Consider the following 26255-nt stretch of genomic DNA (forward strand, 5'->3'; position numbering starts at 1 on the left):
TAAAAAAACATTTTCCTCATATCAAATCCTTGGTGCAGTTTAAGACTGTGTTCTCTCCTTCTGTCAGCTGCTGCCTGGAGAAAGAGACCACCTCCCACCTGACTGCAACCACCTTTCAGGAGCTGTAGAGAGTGATAAGATCACCCCTGAGTCTCCTTTTCTCCAGGCTAAACAACCCCAGCTCACTCAGCCATTCTTCACAGGGTTTGTGTTCCAAGCCCCTCTCCAGCCTCCTCTGGATGCACTCAAGTGTCTCAATGTCCTTCCTAAACTGAGGGGCCAGAGCTGGACACAGCACTCAATGTCCTTCCTGAACTGAGGGGCCAGAGCTGGACACAGCACTCAATGTCCTTCCTGAACTGAGGGGCCAGAGCTGGACACAGCACTCAATGTCCTTCCTAAACTGAGGGGCCAGAGCTGGACACAGCACTCAGTGTCCTTCCTAAACTGAGGGGCCAGAGCTGGACACAGCACTCAATGTCCTTGCTGAACTGAGGGGGAGAGCTGGACACAGCACTCAATGTCCTTGCTGAACTGAGGGGCCAGAGCTGGACACAGCACTCAATGTCCTTCCTAAACTGAGGAGACAGAGCTGGACACAGCACTCAGTGTCCTTCCTGAACTGAGGGCCCAGAGCTGGACACAGCACTCGAGGTGCAGCCTCACCAGTGCCAAGCACAGAGGAAGAATGACCTCCCTGCCCCTGCTGGCCAGGATGCCTTGGCCTTCTTGGCCACCAGGGCACTCTGCTGGCTCATGTCCAGCTGCTGTCACCAGCACCCCCAGGTCCCTTTTCTGCCTGGGCACTGTCCAGCCACACCCTCCCCAGCCTATAACATTGCAGGGGGGTTTTGTGGCCAAAATGCAGGACTCTGCACTTGGACTTATTAAACTTCATCTTATTGGACTCTGCCTATCTATCCAGTCATTCCAGGTCTCTCTGCAAAGCCCTCCTACCTTCCAACAGATCAACACATGCTCCCAGCTTAGTGTCATCTACAAATTTACTAATGAAAGACTCAATACCCTCATGTAGTGTAGTTTTAGCTGGTTTTTTTTTTAGTTCAGTGAATATTAGCTTTTTTGAGAGCACACATACTCCACTGAGGTAGAGTAGCCTCAAAATATATTCTTGAAGTTGGGACACAATCAATTTTTATAAAATCCTGGTGATATGCCCCTTACTTTTAGTTATTCTTGCTGTGCCTATTTGCAGAGGCTTATAATTTGGAAACAATTGGAAGAAATGCAGTATTGGAAACATTTTATCAGTGATATGTTTACACATTTTTAGTAATGTTGCTGGCCAGAAATTTTAATACATTTTTGTTTCAGCTTCCAAGAAGATTCAATATATAAAAAAATCAGCAGTATCTCTCATGTTCTGGAATCTTAGGGTTGTGGTGGCCCCCTGCAATGTCTTCAGTTATTTGAAATCCTGTTTCATTAGCTTGTGCAGTTTTTCTCATCTGTGCTCCCATCAGTCTTTACCACAGGCTTACAAAGTCTATTTATGAGGTCAAGGAAATCATTATGCAAAGGTAAAGGGTAATCCTTGTCTTGAATCTACAGATGGGTGAAAGACATTGCCAAAGCAAAACATGACATTTGCACAGAGCCAGGAATTAAACCCAGACATTCCAACACTCTTTTCCTTTCCTTTCAACTTCCCTTCTTCTAGCTGAAGAGTGCTGTGATAAATGCAATTACATGATCATCACTTAATTATTTTACAATTAGAAAATTGTGCACTTTCTGTTACCTTTTACATAATGATTTAAACAGGTGCAATTTCATCTTAGAAGGCATGAAATTAAAGAAAATAAAAAGTTAATTGATCTAACTGTTCCATTCAGAGTTCTGAATAAGAGCTGTACAATCAATTCTACACAGACTGTGGCTTTACATCTGTTTTGATCCAATAATCTATAATGATCCGGAACAATCTGAGAAGACCATGTCATTTAAGATTAAGACATCTGCATAAAATCACTTATAATTTATCTATTCAAATCTGTCTAAAAGTCGCACAAGTATTGAATTTCCTTTTCACTGTAAAGTTCTTGAATTAGATTTCTTTCCCCTACATCTGCCCAGACTTTTGCTTTGTTTGACCTGGGAGGAGAAACATTTTTTCTACCACTTATCTAGGAGAATTTTTGGACAAAACTCAAATATAAATATTTGTCCTTTAAAAGTTACAGATATAAAACTGATACAGTGCTACATAATTTTGTTGGCCAGATGGCATAGTGGCAGCAATAAAGCAGCAAAATGGGAGAGCAACATTTAATTCTTGACTTTGTAATAGGGGTCTGCTCTTGGTGAGATTGATACTGTTTTATTTTTAGAGGGCATTGACCAGAAAGTGTTTTGTTAATGCCAGCTGGCTTTATGAAGTGCATGCTGCCTCATGCAATCAAGATCCAACACTGTCTGCAGCCATGACAATGCTGTTGCCCATTATGTTGTTTTCTTTGAAAAAGAAAAACATCTTATATAACTAGGGAAAGAACAGACATCTCGAGTTAGACAACAAGAGTACATTGATTTACATCAGCCAAGGGTTTGACCTCTCTAACATTATTCATTCACAAGAGGTAAATGAAGAATAAATAGTGAAATGCATTCTGAGAGTTGCTGCATTCAAAGTGGAAATTGCACACATTCCACTATATGGTGTTGTATAAATAGAGATGCAAAGCACTTAAGAAGCTCACAAACAGCCTTCCAGTGCAATTCATTTAGAGTTGGCTAGGGTGACTTCTCACAGCAAGACAATTTGTGGTGTAGATGTATAGCAAAGTTCAGACTGAAGCCCAGATTCCTTGCCAGAAAGGCTCTCCCTGCTATATCCAGAGAGAAAATTTAAGTGTTGCTGCTGCTTCTGCTGAATATTAAGAACAATCATGTCCTATGAGGATCCCAGTACTTGCTATCCATGCAGTTTATCAGAATATGCAGGTTAGCCTAACGCTGTGAAATTCATCTCTAAATTACATGATATTTTCAAGTTGTGATCCTAATTTCTTTCTGAATGACAATATTATAAAAACTAGGTTTTAGAATGAAAAATTCTTACATTTTATTTTCATTCTATTTTTGCTTTAGTCAAATTTTACTTTTTTTTTTTGTGACACCTAATTATCCCAAAACTTTATGTTCTTTACCCAACTTTATGTTCTGCATGACATTGTACAATGAAATAATGGAATTACATCAAGTGTCCAAAGCTCAATTTTTGCTCTCAGTGCATCCCATACTTTGGTATTCAGGAGAAGAAAAGGTGGTTAGGAAAAACATTCCATCTCTATCTGACACTTCTTAATGGTAGAAGCAATGAAGGTTCATTTCGCCTTGTCACATATTTTAATATTATCTTAATATTTAAAACTTCTTTGGAACTGATAACAAGCATCAGACTGTCTTGAATTACAGTCACAGCATTAAAAACATTCCTAGATGAATATTCGAGAAAATGTATAGTGAGAATGAATTGGGTTGTCTGAAATGACAACACAGACTTATTTTAATCATCTTTCAATCACAGGATTGTTCTCTGGGCATGCATTTCCTTCCAGAAAATTCATTAGACTGTTTCCTTGTGATGCTGAAATCTACCCATTTGGTCTATAGCTGTGAAATGAAAGAATATGAACTCCAGTTTGTGATCTCTTTGCAGAACTTTCTAGAGACTCAGTGTGTTTATGAATAATCTTGGTAATGTTCTTATGATCAAAAAATATCTGTAAAAGTGTGATTGACAGGGATGACTGTGCAGTGACTATTAAAACTGTAAGGATTAGTGAACCATAATTTGGATTTATCCTTCATCAGCCATATAACAAAATGTATTATGAATCCTTTTTTTTCTGTTTTATTTATATGACTCATTCAATCAAAACCAGCCATTTATTAAGCCTAGAGTATATTTCTTTCTACTGTCTTATTTTCAGAATCATTTAAAGTGATTAAAAGACCATGAGATGTAGTGAGTACATGTTCCTGTTAACAAAAACTGATGCATCTTTCTCAAAAACAAACAACCAATCTGAAGAAATGTCTGTGAATATTCCAGCAGTTGAGCAATGTAGAAAAGGTTTTGGAAGTGAAGCAAATCACCTGAGTCTTTTAAAAGGGAACCTTTAGACCAGGCTGTGGTTCTAATCATTGAAGGACAATCAGCATTCATCAACAAAAGTATTTTTGCATGACTTCTTTCTGTATAATGATGGTTGTCATATCTGAAGTTTTATACTTCAACTTTGTTAAATCGTTGATGCAATCTGACATGTACAGCCAGCCCTGTTTTTAACTGAGAATGTGTTCTTTTTTTTTTATGCGAACCAGTTATTTCAACTAGTGTGACAATTAAAACTGATTGATAGTAACACTTTATGAAAAACAGATCTATAAAGTTTTACCTATGAGATAATTTGAGTTAAAATATTTCTATAATGACTCATGCTTTTCTGTTTATATTTTAGGGTATTTTATGTATGGATTATAATTTGACTTGTATTCAGATACTTATTTGATGATTGTTTTAAAGTGTATGATGAAAATATTTTAAATGATTAACATATGTCCTTCATTTTTGGGGCCAAATCTGAAGCAACAGATAAAAGTGATTTTGGCATGAAAAAATCGAATTGAAACTGTACATGTGGAAATCAAGTCCTAGGTTACTAAAAGTAGCTATATTCAAGGATTTAGTGAAGACCATATTGTTTTTTTCTAGCCAATTGTCTCATTGACTTCTTCAGAATCATGATGTGAGTGATCTCAAATTTTGTAGCTAATTTAAATTCCTCAATCTGTATTGAAGAATATTTCCATTCAATTAAACATCTTCCAAGAAGGGATACACTTATAGAGTTCTGCCCTTTCATTTTTGTAGTTGAAGTGTAGTTGACTATCTGAGATTTTATGCTTGAGCTTATGTTGTCCAGTGCCTAGAAAATGTGTCAATCTCTAAATATCACTAAGCCTTTAAATTTAAGACACTTAAATTTAAAGAATAATTTGGATGATTTAGATTAATAAATGGTAAACATTGAGGAATACCTTGCAGATAAAAAAAATACAAAACATTAACTATATTAGATAATTTTGGAAAATATTTGAACAGCAGATTTTGGAAAATATGTCATCATCAATACAATTTTGGTGACCAGTAAAGAAGTCCTTATCCCTAATCACTCAGACAATAAATGAATCTTTGTATCTGTATTAAATATATTTACATATCTTCCCTATTGAACTGGAAATGTCTTGTTTATGCATTCATATACATTTAGAATTTGATCTGATTCTTCCAGGAGCTATTGCTGAATTTTCCTAAAACTTGATGCTGCGATTCTCATATTCATACTGGGCTAGAGTCTTGTGAACAATAACAGAAACCAAAATATTCCCAATAGTATTAATAATTGGCCTTTTTAATAATGACAGCACTTAGGTGAGACTTAGGTGAGACACAAAAAAAATTTCTACTTTAATTGAACATATGATTTATAATTCAAAACTTTTCTGATGGTCATTTTTAAGTTTTATTTTTAGCTAATCATTTCTATACAGAACACTCTGGTATATTTTCAATTTATCCAAAATATTTAATCTCAGCAACAAGAATATTTTGCATTACATAGAAGACATTACTTATGCATCAGTGATTTGCTAATACTAAGGCTCTGTATTTTGAAAGGTTCCTATATGCTTTAGCTATCTGTATCTGTGATTTCAGTAGCATTCTGGTAAAAATTCCTTTGCAGAAAAGCCTCTCTTTGAGCAGGGAAACAAAACAAAAGAAAGCAATTTTTAAAAAATTGTCTCTGTCTACAATAGCAAATAGAATGGCTCAAGAGGAATTGATTTGTATGGTGAAACAATGGGCCTTAGGTGAACTAAAATATTGTGTAAATGAGTTTTGAAATAGGTTTATAAAGGCTTTCTTCCATTCTAGGGCTTGTTAGTGCCTGATAACTGGGGTAAAGGAGAATATTCTTTTTCCCTTCTACACATTAAATTATTTAATAATATTCCAGATTCAAGAGAAGATGACGACATTCACAACCCAAACATTCAGGTGATTGAGCTGCTAGGACGGAAATGAGCGATTTGTTTGTTTTCAGCCAATTAAAAACTTTAATGAAACTTTAATATCCTTTAGCAAAGATAAAGATGTCTCATGCTGAAAGACAGGAGCGGAGAGACACAACACTCTGTGAACTAATATCCCTGGAGTAGTTTCAGGCAGCATATTCTCTGCTGAAAACCAAAGAAAACAAAAGAAACTCCTCCAGGAAAGGGAAGCACTCAGCAATATTTCAGCAAAAGATAGGATCACTGCAAAGTTTGAGAGAATGTAAGCCAAGGACGTGAAGGTGTGAGTACCAGACACTGGACACTTAGATAAAATAAGACGTTTATAGTGTTTTAATAATAGATTTGAGTCAAAGAAGTGTTCAGAAGAGTTCAAGGGAAATTATCAGAAAGAGTAGAGTACAGGAATCTAATGCATTGAGTTCAGAAAAAAATGACTAGATATATAGAAGTTCTGTTTAATCTTCATGAAAAATATAAGAAAAAGCTTTTAAGAAAATAGAAAGAGATATGATAAAAATCTTAGTTCATGTTGTAATTGTTCTTGGTATGAAAATATTACTTCATTTCATTTTGCAGTAGAATAATAGGAGAACACTTCAGTGTCATAGATGCTTTGTGTTTATAATTTTTAAACAATTGCACACTGGAGTGATAACAAAAACACATCTTTATGAAGAGTCAAAAGAGTATAGTAAAATTATTTAGACCATCTCTGATGGAGATTCTAATTTATTCTTGGTTTTTTATGCTCACATTTCAATAGCTAGCAAGAGCTTTTGTGATATGCTATCAATATTGGCCTACAAACCTTCTAAGATTTTGTCTAATTTTCCAAAATGAGCTTGTATGTTGTATTTTGATATGAAGATTCTCATACAAAAGAATGCTGTGTCTTTGAGAGTATCTTTGAGTAAGAGATATTCTTCATATTATTGGTTCTTCTCTGGTAATATTCACTGAAATAAAGGAATGCCTTTTATTTGTTTACTTAGAGACAAGAATTATTAGTAATTGACTTCATTAATGTAGCATGTGAATACAAATAATTTTGGCCTGCTCAGAAGTGATTGCTGTGATTCAAAAAGGGAAGTTTGGATAACAGGAAACAAAATATATTTAAGAAAAGCACTAAAGTTAAAAGGAAAAAAGTATGTTTGAATGTTACACTATGATGTCCATAATTTAAAATTAATTATAAAATATCATCCCTGAATAGCAGATCTTAACATGTAGCCTTGGGCTTAAACAAATAGATATTAGTGGATGCATGCTTCAACTTTATACAGAAAAAAAATGCACTTCTGGTTCATGACCAGAAGACCACTACTGCAAGATAAATTAATAAAAGTGAAACCAAAATAAATGAAAATAAGCTAATTAAAGTTCATCATAGGAGATGTCTGCTGCAGAGCTGTAATATCAAAATATTTTTTATTTTATTTAAGTCTTGTTTAAAGTTACAATTTTCATTGCATTTTGCTAATTAAAAAAAAAATCTTATTTGTATCATTTTCCTCTTTTAGCCTGCTATTCTAATACTAATCTCAGGTGTTTCAGTCTTTCTATTGAAAAAATAATGCCTGTTTAATTTAATTTCCTGCCAATTTTATATTAACTACAATTACAGAAGCTTAAAACAGTAGAAATGTCTGATTCAAATAGGGAAAAGAGTTGTGTGGGTTGAAACTATTCATGCAGAATAAGAATCATCCATTAATATTTTGTTTGTCTTCCAACAAGCTTCCAGCAATTAAGAATGAATAGAAAGAAAAGGATAATGACATGTTGTATCAAAATTCAAGTGCTGAAGAAACACTTTGAATTTACATGATCAGTTGATACATCTCTTCTGCCTGTTTTTCAGGTCTGCCCTATACACACCCCAGAGTCACTGTATTAGTCTTACAAGCAGCTTGATGTTGATTGACTTTCTGAAGCTAACAAGAATTATGTTATTTAGGCCTGACTCATCACCATTGCTTTTCATGCTTGATACAAACAGAAAATACAGGAATTCCATTGCAACTTAAGAGAAACCTCCTTGACCATTAGAGTTGTAAAACTGCAGAACAGCTTGCTCAGAAAGACCATGGAGCCTCCATTCTTGAAGATACTAAAAACCTGACTGATCATATCCCTTGGCAAAGTTCTCCAGCCCACTTTGAGCAGAAGAGCTGGACTGGATGGTCTCCAGCTAGCTCTTAGGCCACCTTAAATTCCTGCAAATACCCCAAGATATCATACATTGTTAAAGTGGAAGGTCATCTTGATTTGAAAGCCAGGGAAAAAAAAAGAAGTTTAATTCCTACTGTTCCAGGAGTTTGGGTAATATCCAAGCTATCGATGAACAAACTGGTAGAAATACTTCAAATAGTATAGCTTGCTTTAGCTTGGCTCTCAGTTTAGGCTAATGCTTTTATTCTTCTCTACATGCCAACTTGCACCTTGGACTGCATTTTACACTTGATTAAAAGGTTTTCTGTCCTTATGATTTTGAGATGTAGGTATTGTGACCACAGGAAGGCCTGGAAGTCTTACTATTTTTATCCAAGTGTTAAGTAATTAAGATAGTTATACTTTAGGGCGCACACTTTGTACACAGAATAAGTGGTGAAGTAACTGGCTGAGAAACGGTTGATGGTTGCAAGCTTAGCTCTCTAAACAATTAAATGTGAAAAGGATTTACTCTGCCAACCCACTACTACAGTCCAAATGCACCAACATTTTTGAATAATGTTTATAATGTTGATAGCAACTGATATACAGAAACCATGAAAGAGTGCAATTCATGAGCACTGTGAAATATCAGATATTACAATGCAAAACTTCAAACTTTGGGATATGAAAAAAAATCTCTCTTGTAGTGGTTAAAAATTGTCACAATTAAGCCTTGTGGAACTATATGGATATATTGCTTTTTACCAAGTCTATTCAAACTCTGTCTCTAATGTCAACTCCAGAACTGGGGTTCTTCACATAGTTTCCAGCTTGGATAGGGATGAATTATTTAATACAGGTTAATATAAACTCTGTATCATAGAATAAATTAATAGAGCTCAATTACTAGAGATAGCAGGAATGATATGTCTTTGGCATTGCAGTGCTTTTTGTTCTACGGATGGGTAGAAAAGAAGCTATTCTATTTAAGAAACACAATTGAAACAAGGAAGAAATTGATTTACCACTGAGGTATAATAAAAAGGTGTATCTTTTCTCTGTGATCTGTTAATCTCCAAGATCAGATGCAATTAGGAAGAACTCCATATGCTGTTCTCAGAGAATATATCAGATTTCTGAGGCTGAAAATTATCAAACCCACAGACTTTTTACTAAACCTACAGTCTCCTTGCTAAACCTGAATATTGTCAAGTCCCTACCAAAGGGATGAGGATGGACAAATTGAATAGTTGTGGACTTATTTAGGTAAAAGCAACTCTACCATGTTGCTTCAGAGTGGTGACAGATGCAGCTGTGTTAATGTTGTGCATTGAAAACCAATAAATCTAAACATAACCCTCTACCCCTCATAGATAGGTGTCTAAATTTGTCAGCACTTGGAAATTTCTTCTGCCCATTTTTCTGAGAAATTATTGGTGTAATTTTATAAATGGTAGAACAAGATTTAGTATGTAGCCTGTCTCTACTTGTTAAAGTGGAGCTCCCTATCCGTATTTTTCGCATAGCAATAAATGCATATGAAAACCATCATTTAACCAATAACTTTTTGTAAATATTAATGCTGGTATTCATCATCTTTCCCTCTTGTTTCATTAATATGCAGTTTTCTGTGAAATCTCAACTGTTTTGCAGATTAGGACATAAACAAAGATTAGAGTATATGAAGAAAGTTCTTGGGTTTGGAGGGGGCTTATTGCATTCATAAAAACTAATGCATAAGTATTATTTATTATGCATTAGTATTCTAGAGTTCCTAACTTAGTTCATAGGGATTGAAACTCATTTAATTTAAATGCTCTTATTAGTAACAATTAAAGGACTAATATGAGTTTCATGAACAGTAACATGTACATACATATACAAGGTTTTTCCAGAGGCATTTTAGAGCAATCCTATACTGCTGTGTTTTTATCATTTTTATCATGTCCTAGTTTTTTGGGTGTAAAAATGAGGTGCCATAATTCTTTCAGCCCAAATGTTTAAAGCATGTAAAAACTCGGTATCTTTTATAACTGATAGTTCTGCTCTGACAAATTTTATCCAGATTATACTGTTTAAAGTATATGGCAATTTGCATATCAGCGATGATGACATGTGGGAAACAGTCAACTACAATACAGATATTTAATTTTTTTTGTTCATAAAATTCTTTATATTAATCACATGAGTGTTTATAACTATGCAGATAACAGACATATACAATGATCCAAGTTTATTTCTTCTTATTGGAAAAGGACAGAGCATGATGTTATTCCATGGGGCTGGATGCATTCAAAAATTGCAATACATTTGCCTGAGAAGATCTGGTTCTCAGAGGTAATGCAATAGAAAGGTCAGAATTCTGACATTTGTACTGAAAGTAGAAGTGTAATAGATCCTGCAAAATAAGGATTAACATGCACCTCATTCTTTCAGAAAGAATTTTATCATCATTATGTCATTCTCATTGATATTCTGTGGAAAGGGCTGAGCTGACTTTACTGAACTGAATATTCTATGTGTTAGATAATTCCTATTCAGTACAGCACTTAAGAAAAAAACACGATTAACACTCAGATCTGTTTAAAAACTATTATTAACAACTTAGTAAAAGGACATAAAATTTCTTTTAGTTTCAAGGACATGTAGTGATGTTCTTAGGGAATTTTCAGCCTCAGCTATAAAACAGCCCAACTTTGCATCTGTCACATCCCTTCCCTACATGCCAATTAGGTAAGGCATATAGCTTTTAAAGAATATGTGAAAATGAACAGGATGCTCCTAAATCTTTCATATTTTAGTTCCAAAACTTATTTTAGATAACTTTGCTATGATTCTTGTGGTAGCTACAGAGGTGATAAGCAGGTGCTCTGTTCTCGTGATCTAGTTGAGACTGATTTCCAAGAAATCAAAAAGAAATGGAACATAAAGTTCAAAATACTTGATGACTTCTTTTTTCTAATTCCCATCTAAGGTTACATCACTGTTCTTGCAGGAACTGTAGATGATGCAAAGTCCTTCTGGTGTTGAGGAACACCAGTCAGTGCAGGTAGCCTGGTAAGCAGCTGCAGTGTGAGCTCTGGGTGTTGGTAGCCCTAGACAAGAGGGCATGGATAGCTGACCCTTTGCATACAGAGGGCATGGGGACCAAAGGGCATGGGGACCTGTGCCCATCCAGGTGATCAGACATTCAGAGACACGGCAGAAGCTGAAGAGCCCAAGACTTCCACGCACTTAGCGTATGAAAATATAAAACCCCAGGATTCCCTCAGTTCAGGGTCCCTCCTCAGAGGTGCCAGCTTGAGCTGTTAGTTTTTTATATGGTTATTGAATCAAGATTAAATTATTTTAAGGATTGGGACATCTGAGACTCTGCTGTAGGAAATTTGGGGTCAAACCAGTAAGGAAACCTAATATGACTCTGTGAGTTTGAGGTGCGTAGATGTCAAAGGGCCTTGCTTCCAGCTCAGTTGGTCCAAATGTGACTGCCAGAAAAGTTTGATATTCAGGAATAGTTTATGGGATGGTCTAAATGAATTCAAATCTCTGAAATTCACAGTTTGTGTCATCAGCCCACAAGTAATTGATGCATAGTTACAGATTAAAGCATCTCATTGCAGGAAGTTTCGGTCCATCGAACAGTATTTCTGATAACTGTCACCTCTTTAAACTTCTGATATACTTGCGCCAGGAAGGTTGAGCATTGTATTTCTTCTCCCACCTGTCTATCATCAGCATTAACTACCTTTATATCTTCAAAGTTTTGTACCCTCAAAAGAATTTTGCACCCTTAAAATGAAACTCCACCTTCCCCTCTACTTGTAAACCTGATGTGGACTTCTGTACTTCAGGGCTTGTGTGAGTGGTTGCAGTTGTTGGTTGCCGTGGTTGCTGTTTTCTCCCTTGTGGCCTGCATATATATCTCCATCCTATAGTGACTACAGTTGCCAGTGGGAGCAATATATGCCTATGTCTCATTCTAATATAGGGCTTGAAATAAATCTGAATCCAAAGGACAGCACTGTCAGACACCCCATTTTAAACACAGGAAAATTAGCATGGTGTCATAAAATGAATCTATTGGTGTTTCTTTCAGAAGGTGCTTTCTAGAACAACAGACATTTTTTCAGCAGTTCTCTAGCCTTGTGAACAGCAAGTTATTTCAAATGTGTCATTAAATTATTTTAAATGTATCATTGTTGCTTGAGTGTAGTTTAAATCCTAGGAGAATCCCCTAACTTCCCACTGAAAATCCTGCACGTCCTCAGCATCCTCTGAAATGTGAAGGACTGACTCCACCACTTCCTGGGATTCTCATTGGTGCCAGGGTTCAGCATGTAGGCTTCCAGAGCAACAGTAATATCTGTCATTTTGAATGAATACAAATCTCTAACAATCCATGTTTGTACAGTCCCAGTGGAAGCATGTTGTGTCAGCTGTGCTCGTGGTACTTTAAAGGCTTTATTAAGTCAGCTGGCAACACACCCTGTCTCCAGGCACTGGCTTTTATGGCAGAGGACCTAAGAGACTTTTTTTATCCCTTTCCTTTTTTTTTTTTTTCCTTTTTTCCCCTCTCCCTTCTCATGTTAACTAGCTGTCAGAAACACAGGTAGTGATTTTAGAGAAATCTTATGGGTGTGTTGCTATGTTCGTAATGCCCACAATAGAGTTTACAGATGAGCATTTTTACCCACGCACACAATCTTACACCTACATGTGCACACATTGTCTGATATTAATTCTGATCGACTTATTACAACTGCTTGATAGAGAAACTGTACAAAATTTACAACTAATTATAATCAGCTTTGTTAGCCCATTTGAAAGGAGGATATGATAAGCTGTGTGAAGGCTCTGGACCATGTATTACAGTAAAATTCCATGCATATTCTGTCCAGTGGCCTTTTATGTAAGAACTGTACTTTCTGTTTGCTTTAATGTAGACAAAATTGTTTAATTGGTAAATGTTAAAATATTAGTTTGCTTAAGTCATGTTTTGAGAATCAGTTGCTCAAAGACTGAACTTTGCAGTGACATTCAGAATCTTTTCTCTTGCAGCCGTTTCGTAGAGTGACGTTTTCTGTTGTGAGTCAGCCTCAGGACCCGCATCAAGGGTCATTGCAGAGTTGCTATGACAGCGGTCTGGAGGAGTCAGAAACACCAAGCAGTAAGAGTTCATCAGGGCCAAGGCTGGGTGCCCTTCCACTCCCAGAGGACAACTACGAAAGGACTACGCCGGATGGCAGTGTTGGTGAGGCAGAGCATATGGAAAATGGTAGGGGCAAACACGACATTCACACACATAATCTCACTAGCCAGTGATACTAAGTAGACTTTTGAAAGGTCAGTCCAAAAACATAAATAAATATATTAAATAACTAATATCTCAAGTATCTGATTTTTAAAGTTTGTTAAAATGCAGGTATATAAAATAATGGAACATAACACCACTAATTAAAATAGCACTTTCTTTTTTTTTACATGACTTAAAATCTATACTGCAGAAGTAGTTAAAACACTGAAAAAAATATCAATAAAGGTCTGGGGAAATGGTAATTGAATAAAATAAAAAACTTTTCATTTTAGATAAAAGGCCATAAAGGACATATATTCTCATTTCCTTCCATTTTTGATTCAAAACATACTTAGGAAATTTCCCAGAATGTAATATATACAGAATCGGAAAAAGAAAATAACATTTTAAAACCCCACTCTAGAGAATTCTCTTTTCCCCAAAAATGTTGTATAGACTGTTTTCAAAATAAAACCCAATGTCAAGTCCATTCTTCATTATTCAGAATAGAAGAACATTACTTTCCTTTTCTTCACACTTTTTTTTTTTTGTGTGGTACTTTTACAACATCTCATTTAAATTCAGGGTCCATTTATGTAGAGGAGAAAATGTTAAATACTTATTTATTCCATAGTAATTCTCCTATTATTAAAAATGAAAGAATATTAATATAAGTCTCAGGTTAGGTTCTGCTTTTCTTTCTATATAAAACTATTCAGGATTAAAAAACCAAAAAGACTTATTCATTTTGAAACGTATTTTATAAAACAGGAATATTTCAATGTTCTCCACTTTTTAGCCTTGATCTAAAGTTTTGTGAAGTCGGAGACTGACTTAATTGTATTTTCATTTGTCCATAAACAACAAAATAAATATATGTCAAAGTATACCGATTTTTCATAACGAAAGAAATAATGGGTTTTCTAATTCAATTGTAAGAGATGGGTACATGCAAGAAGGGTGGTATATTTTTTTGTTATGGAATGAATTAATTAATATGGCTAAGTGCATGTTAGTTTTTCAGCGATTCCAATACTGAATAATTGTTGAGATTTTGTGTTATCTGAGAGAGACATGTCAGCCCATTAAAACTATGTTATTTTTCATGGTAAGATATTTCCAAATCTAGTATATATTACTGAAGAATGGCTACAGAAGTCTACATATGCTGAAAGTGTATATCCCAAAAGCAAAATAATTAATTGACAAAAACAGAAGACAGTATTATCCATCTAAAGATATATTAGGTTATGTATGTTTATACATTTGTATTTATATACTCTCCTTGGTTGTTTATATGAATATATTTGTTTATTTTTCTGGGGATGTGGTAGGGGGAAAAACTGATAATGATATTACTAGAAAAAATGTCAGAAAAAAACCTTATAGATTTTGTACCTAAATTAGGCTGATTATTTTATTGTCTGTTTTAGAGTGAGATTTTGTGGTTAGGATAATCCAGCAATGGAGAGAATTTGTAGACATGAAATTCTGAATTCAGAAAGTATTTTGACACGGGATATGCCTGATCCATGCTGGAGAAACTGTAAAATCACAAATGAATATAAATTTTAATGTATTTGGTAGCCAATGAAAAAGAAAATGACACTAACTGAAGTGTAATTGAAAACAAAAAGTGCTTGAGCAGTGTTATAAGTTAAAGCAAAATAGTTTAAGTTTTAATATTGATGCAAAAACTGGAATTACAGCCTAAACCCAAAATATTTTTGGGTTGCTTTTTTTAAATAGTTTATTTTATATTTGGTGGGATGAATTTCTTGGATTTGGTTTTGAAAATAGTATTCTAAAATTAATAGATAGAAACGTAGAGGTAGATAAGTACATTAGTTCATGGTGAATGAAAAAAAATCTCCAGTAAAAAAATTTTACATGGGAAGACATACATAGAATCAGAATTTCCTCCTCCTTTATAAAACCTTGAACAGAAATCTTTAAAACATGGGTGTTATTGTGGTGAAAATTACAGTCAACAGACTTCTGGGCTTTGCTGTCACATTTGAAAGACAAGATTTCAACAGTGACGTCATCTACTGCCAGAAATTTCTGTTAACATTAATCTGTAAATACCAATGGAACGGGATGGAATGTACTTTTGTTCCTTCATATATGTAATACCTGATATCTGAGTGAGGGTTTTCTGTCATATGATTCTTAAGTCCACTTGCATTGTTCAAGTTCTGATAATGTAGTCTTCAATATTTATAGATTATTCTGACAGAAATTGATTTGAAATTGAAGTCTGTCAACCTTTCCATTTGTCACATTTAATTGGAATCTAGGTAATCTGCAGCGTTTGGCTAGTTTAGGTTTTAGTCAGGATTTATCCTGGATTTTTATGAAGATTTTCCATGGAAACAGTATTTTGGAAGTGATCTTGCTTAATAATTTTTACTTCAAATATTTACCAATTTAATTTCAATTTGTGTGAAACAATGCAATTATAACTAATTGCTCTCGATTTCTTTTCATTTTAGAATTCGAAATAATAATCTTCAGCACAGTACATGAAACCTTACGTTACATTTCCTTTTTTTGTTCAAGCCTAGATATTTAAGGAAAACAAGTAATCTTTGTAGTTAAGGCAAATTTAAGAAGGTTCAGTTCACAGGCAGAGTATATAGGAAATTCAACTTTCTGTTTGCTGTTAAAAGTTTCTTTACATTTTCTCATTTGGGAATAAAACAGTAGAAAATTGGGAAAAAAAGAGTAAAGGGGTTGATTTTCTTAGAATGTGGTGTACATTGCCCACCAGCCTACATGACTGTCAGATGTAGACTGAAGTTTTATTCTGCTGATTAGCTGTGGTGTTAGATGTGGGAGAAATAAAAAAAAAGAAAGAAAAAAAGAAATGTTAGCAGATTGACTGTGAAAATGCAGTATGCAAAGATCTTGTTAATTAGTAAAATCTGCAGAACCAAAAGTAACTTCTGAGCTAATTTATCCCCTGCCCTTGGAGCTTTCCTTACAAGGAAATTTTGCTCATATGTTGCAGCCTTCTCTGATTTTGCTGTTAGAATAGTACTCTCTTAATGTAAATTGCACAATAATTTTCTGAAGAACATTTCCATCACATTCGTATTTGTATATCAAGGGCAAATACATTACCATGGTAAATTAGTTTCTTGGTCTTTTGTCATAGCTTTCTAGCTCTGACCATGCCTAATACGACAACTCAGAAGAAATTTTTAAAAATCTTCTGTGACAGAAACTTCCAGAATTACCTCTCCTCCTGATTCTAACAGTTAATAGTCAGCACGTGATTTTCTAAATAATAATAATAGTACTAGTAAAAACCCCACTAATTTACCACAAGCTAAGTTACTGGCCTGAAGTATGTCTTTCAACAGTGAAATCCTCCAAAGGCTGCCAAAATTGTTTTGGTTTTGGTTGTTCTTTTAACTCTTATTTAACTGTTTTAGTGACTATTCTTTTTTTTTTTTTTTCCATTATGAGAAAGAACATGAAAGAATTGCATTTTAAATACTATGGATTGTTATGTTTTCTTATAATTACCTTTCCTAAGAATTAGAAATCTTCCTAGGTTCTATTTCTTCTCACAAAGGTAGGGATAGATGGAGATGTCTTTTCCACTCCTCACAATTTGAGGAGTGGAAAAGACAGCCTTTTCATACTAATTCTTAGTTATTAATTACAGATACGATCTTTAAAGAGAGCTTTCATTGTTCTTTTTAATTTCCCTTCACCTGATTCTATTAGGTCTCAGTCAGATTTCTTGCAGTTCTCAGAAATATTTCATTATATTCCTTCTCCCTACCCCCTTATTTCTGCATACCTACTGTTTGTTTATGCATGCAGTGGCCTAATCCGTTTTATTTTTTGTTTAATTTAGCTGAGTGACCTATAGTGGTGAAACTACAGCACTGCAGGTTATGGCTTGTATGATCTTCCCTCAGGATTTGTTTCCATGCAATCCTAATTAAACTGTTTGCCACACCTGAGATACCTGCCTTAAAGCTGGCTCAGGTACTTCTACGTGAACATGTCTTTGATCTGCAGCACAGAATTTTAAGTTAGCCCATGTTTCAGTATCAAACAGGGTTGGAGAAGAGCAGTCATCTCTGTGAAAGAAGGAAAATAAAGGAGTGGTTTACAGCTTCCATTTTTGCAGGGGGAAATGGAGTAAAGAAAGATTAAGTGGCATGTCTGAAGTCACAGATAAAGTAAGGAGAAGAGCTTAAAAAAGAGCTCAGAATTTTTGTGATTCAGTTACTTGACTCCCACAAAGAAATCAGTAGATAAATTACTCTCTGACTGACACATGAAGAAATAAAATCCAGGAGAGAAAAGTGCAATACTTCAGTTCATAGTCTGATAATACACTCTGTTTTCAATGACAATTTCAGATTTAGACTGTGAGTGTCAAAGTGCTACCATCAATATAGAGAAGAGGTTCATAATGTACTAAATGATGGCTTGAAAATGCAAAGTGAGTTTTGACAATTAATAAATGTAATTAATTTAATCTATTAGAACATTCTCTCACTTTTACTTGTGAAATAGATTCTTAATTTGCTCTCTGGACGAAAGTGTGAAGAAAAGAATCCATTAACTTAGTGAACCTATGTTTACAGGTTCTGTTTTTATTTAGGTTTTGTAGTGCAAATACCACCTGATATTCTTGAATAACTGTCCTTATTGTATAATGGCAAAAAGACACTCATTGAATTATTTCACATAATGACAGCGCTTTTGCAGTTCCCATTATTTTCAAATGTTCTTTCCTCTTGAATCCAGGTCTTAAAGTTGCATGAGAACCATTTTGTTTTAAAATTGTGTCCTGAAAATGTTGATGTAAGTAGTCCATCTGAGAGGCTGAGCCAGTAAAGGTTTTCAATGTAGTGATTACACAGTAACAGTTCCTTTTTTTTTAGTTTGTTTCTTTTTATTATTTCATGGCTGCTACATCTACTTTTTCTTAAATATCACCCTGCATGCATGAACCCAAAATGCAAGGAAGTGCTGCAAAATTTATTATATAAGAGAAACACATAAGAATTCTTGTCCTTGTTTCTGATGAATGTTAACCTATAATTAGGCCCAGGATGAATTTTGGATTCTGTAACACTAGCAACATACATGGTAATGTTTTGGAACACATACATATTCAGTGATGAATTATATCTTGAAGCAGGGATTTTTTTTGAGAATACAGCATTCTGATAAGATCTGTGAAAAGACATTTGATAAGATTAAAAAAAAGCCCAGCTTGTAAGACAGAAGACAAACTGTGCAGGAATCCCTGGTACACTAGTGCAGTCTTATGTAAGGCAGGGAACCTGGCTGGGAAAAATATTGGCTTTCTTCCTTGATTTTTTTTCATTTCAGATCTTTTACTGTGCTCCTTTAGATGACCTTACCCCATATGTCGGTGAATTTTTTCAACAGAGGAATAAGTTTGATATCCGATATGCACATTAATATTTTAGTTTCAAAACTATTTTATGGCTGTTCTTTAATAATTACTTGTATTTTGAAGTGTTATTTACATACACTTGTAATAGAAATGAGGGAAATATGTTTTGTGTCAAATTCCTAGTGCTGATATATATTTTTACATATAAATTTACTTTATTAAGTCAATAATTTAACACAGAGTTGAGAAATTATTTTAGTTTGTCCATTGTACATCACTGCAATAAGGTTTATTTATATTAACTGCTATTCTGTGTTTACATTATACTTCAAATGCACAGTGCAAAGTAAAGCCCCAAATATACACCAAATACAATCAGAAATAGCTCTCATTGAAGACAACAGAATAGCAATTTTTTTGTACCTTCTCTAATTTTCTTGACTGTCCAAACAAACATCAACAATTTCTATATTCTGTTCATGAGGTGTACCTGAGTTTGCTGTGAATGGTTTTCTGCTTGATCAGGATTTTCACTGTTTGGAGAACATATGCTTGGATTTGCTTGAATCAAAGAGGGAATGTATATTTCTGTATTGGAAATCCACCCCCACGCATTGGTAGCAAAACAAATTATTCATCACTTTTCTGATTTTCTGAATAGAATTGTACGTCTCTTCCAGTTCTCTCGGTTGCTTTCCCGAGGTATTTGTCCTAGCTCCTTTTGTGCTGCACAGTGAAAAGCATATGCCTCTGTTATGAAAAATCATATTATAGGATTTCTTCCTCCACTCCTGATTTCAGTTTCTTGCTCTTAAAAAGAAAATACACACCGCAGTATCTATTCACCACTGTTAAAAATAGCTTATTGATACCAGATAACTTGAAACAACATATACTAAAACTTTGATTTCTCTTATTATCCTTTAAAAAAGGAACTCCGTGTTTACATTCCATCAGTTTTTAAGCAATAATTTGAAAGTGGAGGAAGACTTTGGATTTTTAAAGTACCATATCTGCAGTTATATCTGTTAGGATGAAGCAGTGAGGGAAGGGTTTGTATGTACATGTGGGTGTGTACACTTGTACACATCTCAATGAGTCAGTTCTCACTGCAAATACTCATGAGATCTAGACAGTTGCAGTTATATAACCTGCCTCATCTATGAATTTCAAATCAATTCACTGAGGTGGATAAGAACAAACATACTAAACTGACAAGTGGAGAAGTAAATGATCAGAAAGTAAAGCAGTATGTCCACTGCCATGCTGTGAATTGATCCAAACATTGTGCACCCCTCAAAAAGCAATAATTTGAACATCAGCTTCCAGTTTGATGAAGGTTTTGCAACTGAGTTAGTGAAGTTAGGCTTTTGTCCAAGCCTTCTGTGCCAGCTGCTAGCTCAGGCAGCCTCCCACTGATGCAGATTGCAGAACTCCCTTTGATACTGTCACAGTCCTCAGTGTAGATGGAAGGCAAAATGCATTCCAAAATTTACAGACTCAAGGAAGAACAGACATCTGGTTTATGAATGGAATATTTAGCAACCTTTGCATCCAAGGCAGGCTTTTTCCTGAAAAAAATCTAATGCAAAGATTCAACGGAAATTTATTTTTCCTCTGTTCCAATGAGTCCTTTCAACACACTGTATTTCCCAGTTGGCTTTATTTAATGACAGATTCTTCAGTTTCCTGGACAACATTAGATCTTTCTATCCCTCCAAATCTTCAATATAATGGATCTTCAGTATAATGAAGATCAAAACCAAGTGTTTTATAGGTATTTCATCTTAATTTCAGTGAAAAATATATATGGGAAATATGGGTAATGTATAAGAGCAAAGAGCAAAGATCATCTGGTGGCCCAAAAAAGGTGCTCAGGGAAAGGTATAGCAGGACAAACTGATTTGTTTTCCATGTAGTCTTCTATGCATCAACAGTTGGGAGTTCCGATTCCCTGAGCCACATAATGTACATTTAGTAATCTTTATGGATTTACGTATTCAAATTTGTCCAGTTTCCATCGCAGGCAACTATCAATATCTCTTTTTCCCAATGAGGGTTTTCAAAGTGATTGTGTGTCCAAGAATAAGTCTTGGATTGGACAAAAGAAAAATAAACTTCGTAGCCTGTAAAGGAACAGTTGATAGCAATTTTTTAATGAGAATGTGTTGATTTGTACCCGTACTAAAATTTGCTGTTGTATAAGAAGTCCCTTATTCAGTTATTATTTCAAAAGGTTTAAACCCCAAAGATTGAAGGGAAGTGTGTGTATCTCTTATGTATCTTAGCAAATATAAATGTAAATTTAGTTTGCCAAAATCTACAGAATGGCATTTAAAGGAATTAGAAGCTCCAGTATGATAGGTGTTATCTATAGTTCTGAAAGTTCTATTTTATATTTATATTTCATAACTGATTTTCAAAATTAAATCAGATTTAAGATACGCCAAGGGAAATGGAACAATTTCTATGATGACAAGAGGATTTAAATGCAAGCATAATATGAATTCAGACATTTAAGTATTTCTGAATATTACTATGGTATCACGTATATTGCTTTTTTTTGCCTCAACAGCAACGCAGCATTCAATGTCAATGTCAACTCAATGTCTTGAATAAGCAAAAAAAACCCCAAAACATGGCATATACTAGAACAAGATATATATTAGAAATTTTAAGAAATTGCTTCAATTTGTTAGTACAGTAACTTAGTATTTCAGGGCTTCTTGACTTGTTTTGGGCAAGGAACAATACTAACAAAAAACCCCCACTACCAAAAAACCCAGGGGTTTTATGCTCAAACACAATTTTTGTGCACAGATAAAAGCAAAAGAAAAGTCAGTATTTATTATGTAAGGAAATGTATTTTAGTAATCACTATTTTATAAGGTGCTCTTTTTTTTTTTTCTGTAGACTAGAGTAATAAATTCTAATAACATTAATAGCAAATCTTTTCTTGTAGATAACTTGTCACTCATGTCTAAAAGAGTTGTCCAATTTTATACAGCTTTTAAGAAAGGACAAAAGCATGTTTCAATAAATAATAATAATAAAAAAGATTGTTTTGATGGATTATTCCAATCTGTACATTTTTCTAACATGTAAAATAGGAAATTAAGACATAAATGTAAACTTCTGTATAGATAATAGGAAAAGTAAAATGTGAAGGCAGTGAAGGAAAAATAATAATGATAATTAATTTATATTGATCACTGTGTTATCTCTTGCTATCCAACATGTCCATATGAGCTTCTCCAGCTTGCTTGTTTTAACCTGTTTTTTAGCTCTATCTAAGGAAAAAGTCAACCCTGCAGGGGCACTTGTTCTTTTAATAAGCAATATGCATTATTTCATCAGAAAGGGAAGAAAAAGCAAAGTGTATAATATTTTAAATTGCATGTAAACAAGACACAGGACTATCTTCCACCAAAGTATTAGTTTTCTCCCTCTATGGGTTTATGGTAGATTTATTTTCTTGATCCAAGCATTTTTCCCTCTTTTTCTAAAATTTTAATAGTTCTATAAAGACCAGTAGTGTCCATAGAGAGAATTCTGGGAAAAGGCTTTTTAAATTAAATCTCATGAATTCAAAAAGTGTGTGCTATTGGTGTCCTGCTGTCCTACTGTCTTTAAATTATTTCAGCTGCACAGTCAGTGGTTTTCTTATGTAGTTTTTCTGCTCAAATTAATTCATATTTTCTTTGAAGAGGAGAATCTGTCCCTTTTTGGGGCAGTGCAATAATATTCTCATAATCATGAGATATTAAAGTAACATTATCAGTGGAATATGACATTGCAAATTTTATTACAAAGAGAAAGCAAAGAGAGTTGATGTAATTTTACCTTATATTGTTGCTAGCCAATAACAGAAACTTCTATTCTCTGAGTGGAGAATAGAAACCTATTAGTTTTCTTTAACAAAGTATTTGAGAGATAAAGTTACATATGCATGGTATATTTTATTAATATTTCTCAATGTCTAATTCTATTAACAGTGGCCATCATTCCCCGCTACTGAATTAGAAAGTTTATGCTAACATTCTTTTCATATTCTGCTATGTATTGTAGTAATAATATAGAGATTATTGTAATATACCAGTAGATTTGACGGCTCTGGAAATGTGTGTGTTCTAAGTATCTCATACACATCCATTATTCAAGTGTATGAGAGAGCAATAAAATAGTTAACTTTGCTTATTTTCTATGTTTATAGTGGTTTCTAGGGCTAAGGGGGTTAAGTGGACAAAAGAGGAGTAACCATGAGTAACACTATTATATATGTTGACTTTTTTAAATACAAGAAATCTAAGTATTTTAGTTGTGTTTGAGGATGTCTGATTAAATTCCCTACAGCATTAATATACTGTAATTAATATACTGTATTTAATGCAGTTTCATTATTTGGTTAAATTATTTTTGGTAAAAAAAGGACAGACAAAGGTAGTTAAAATGAGACCTCCTGGTTAATTATATGTACAAAAAGTGTTCATGCTTATTGAAAGCTTATAATAGCATGATGAAAAAAATTTCTAATGACAGTTAAAGGATGTAGGAAAAATTTAAACAACCCTGGAGAACTGAAATAATGTGACTGATCCATTTGACAATATGCAAGGAATGTGCACAGTATGACTCAGAATTCATGGAATCTGCCTGGATGACACATCCTTCCTGAAGCCCTCTTTCCAACATGGTGCTGTACAGAAGTACAGCAAAGCAGAAGAGGAGAGAAACAGCATGGGCTTTGGTTCTACTCTTAGCATGCTCCAGATAGCCCTCTCATATTTTAGCAATTAATATTGGCCTGATAAAAGCTCTAAGAAAAACTAGAGTCAATAATTTTGACACCATATTGTCTTTTTATTTTCTTGGAAGCAATTCTAAAATAATATATTCTGCCCGTAATTCTCTACTTGAACAACACCAAGGACAAAGGATAAAGGGTGATAGGAAAAAAATCAAATTTAAGTTACACCAAAATATCTTTAAGTATTTTTTATTCAATTGAGGGACTCAACAGCAGTGTGCAAGGGGCATGAATAGAATTGGTTTTTCCCACCCATTGTTTCCTCCTATACTGGAAATGGCCATACCTGCAGAATTAAACTTTGGGAAATAACAGTGGCATAAGAAGCTGGCTCACAGAGAATGATGAAACAAAATTGTTGTGAGAGTCAAAGAGGAATACATCCTAGATTTTATAAATGACAATACAGAGGACAGGCTCTGTACTGCCACAGCGCACCGTTCCCAACAAAGGATGTTGCTTAGAGGCATAGCTCACTTGCCAGGAGCACAGATAGGGAAACTTGAGACACAGTCAGATCTAATCTCACAAAAAGTAATGGGAAAATGCAGAAAAACCCAAGATGCTCCCAAAGGTTTAGATAAGTGAATATTTTTCTCTTGCTTTTCTCTTCAAAAGGAAACAATTGCCTTTAGGTTTTAGCAGGTAGAGTCCCACATGCTGTTGTTCATGCCATGAATTTTAAGTTGAAAAACTTTACCAAAACATAAAGACGTTGTCCTGAAGTTTCTTGAGAAATGTTATCAAACGTGCTATGTTAATTGAGGAACTTAAGGAACTTATAAAACTAAAATATTCTCTCTACCACCTCTCCTCTCTATCTAGTATTGTATTTTCTGTCACAGACATTTAGAGGGTTCTTTTTCAGAAGGGCCTGAGCAAACAAACTGACAAGACAAATTTGTTTATTACTGTGAAGATAAATAGTAAAAGAATTGAATCCAGTTCAGCAGTGATAGAAAGTCATTACTTTCAGGTGACAGTTAACTGGCTCGTATAAAATGAGTTAGCACTTTGAGAATATTGCCTACTGGAGAGATGCTTGTGCCCCCACAAACATTAACTAGCATCCTGTTGAGACTGTCAGCTCAGGAAAGAGGAGAGCAAAGCGCTACTAAGGTAAAAGGATCTGATACAAAGTCCATTAGTCTTTGAATAACAATGACTGCCAAGCACTACTTTTTGGGCTGGCTTTGTATCGTGGACAAAGTGTTCTGTCTACTCACACCCTGGCACTTCCTATCAGCACCAGGTTTATGAGGAAAGAGGAAATCCACATAGGGCTGAACTTCAGCAGTGAATTAAAATAGTTTCACATAATTGTAGTGAATGACACTAGTGATGGCCTAAGCTTCAAGGCAGAACTGATTCCTATACTTCTTAACACTTATATTAATCTAATTTTAAATGTTCTTACATGAACAAGGTCAGATCACTTAAATGTAAAGAGGTGCTTTAGTAATACTACAATGTGAAATGCTTACTGTTGCTTTCTGGAAAGTAATGATACTTTACAGTATTGCAACTCAGGAAAGCTTGTGCTCTATTAGCTGAAAATAATGTTAGTTGTTCTTTGTCAAGAAAGGGTGGAAAACAGAATTAAACAAAAAAAAATTCTACTCTCTAGATTTTCAATCAATTCTGATCTCCTACCAAAAAAATGGTTTTTTCCAAAATTTTACCATGTTGATTTACTATTTTCTCTCACAAATATTTCTTGAAAGTCTCTTGCTAAGTGAATTTCCCAGTTCTTTGGTTACCTCTTCAATAAATAATAATAATAGAAATTCACATATATATTCACTAAGTGTGTTTGATAGAGTTTCCAAACAGGTCTTGAAGAGCAAGAAGAACGTGAAGAAATTCCATTAAAGGTGCCTTTTAAAGTGTTTGGTTTTTTTCCCCTACGTTCACTGACAAAATCTTGGAGAGCAGAGTCTCTGTGTTATGCCTCATAATTTGGTGTCAAAAATCTCAAAACATCTTGCACACTGAGAGGAAATTGTGGGACTTTATTGCATCATCTTTTTTATTAGCAATTGCAAAGGGATTATCAGTTTACAACAATTAAACGATGAACTCATTTAGACAGACTAAATCTGAGTTATTCTTTCCTTTCCATATCTCATACAGGACTAAAATTTCTTCAGCATGGTGCTACAATAACTGCTTTTTTTTTTCCAGATGAACTACAGTCCACAAAAGGGATAAAGTATTTGAGCATACAATATTTCTGAGATACTGCTATAAGAAAATAGATTAAAAATTCATTCACATTACTATAACTGTGTAAAGAAGGGATTTGCAACCATTATAAACAGCTAAATATAGTTCCATCCTTAAGGCTCTATATTTTGCAAATGCTCTTCACTTAGCTGGCATTTTATACTGAGATATCATGAAAACACTGCAAGTAGTATCTGTTCAACCAGACAAACCATTATTTATGAGTTTCAAATGACAGGATTGTAACTAATATTATCAGTAGGGGTGTA

General features: G+C 34.4%; 1 protein-coding gene across 1 annotated transcript in view; it reads left to right on the forward strand.

The window, feature by feature from the left end:
- PCDH7 (protocadherin 7) overlaps positions 1 to 26255 on the forward strand; it is a 261164-nt gene that overhangs the window by 105058 nt on the left and 129851 nt on the right. Inside the window, exon 2 of the mRNA XM_063402201.1 lies at positions 13324 to 13540. Coding sequence (XP_063258271.1) covers positions 13324 to 13540 — 217 coding nt within the window. The remainder of the gene's footprint in view (positions 1 to 13323; positions 13541 to 26255) is intronic.

Source organism: Prinia subflava, chromosome 7 (assembly GCF_021018805.1).
Source record: "Prinia subflava isolate CZ2003 ecotype Zambia chromosome 7, Cam_Psub_1.2, whole genome shotgun sequence".
In the NCBI taxonomy this organism is placed as follows: Eukaryota; Metazoa; Chordata; class Aves; order Passeriformes; family Cisticolidae; genus Prinia; species Prinia subflava.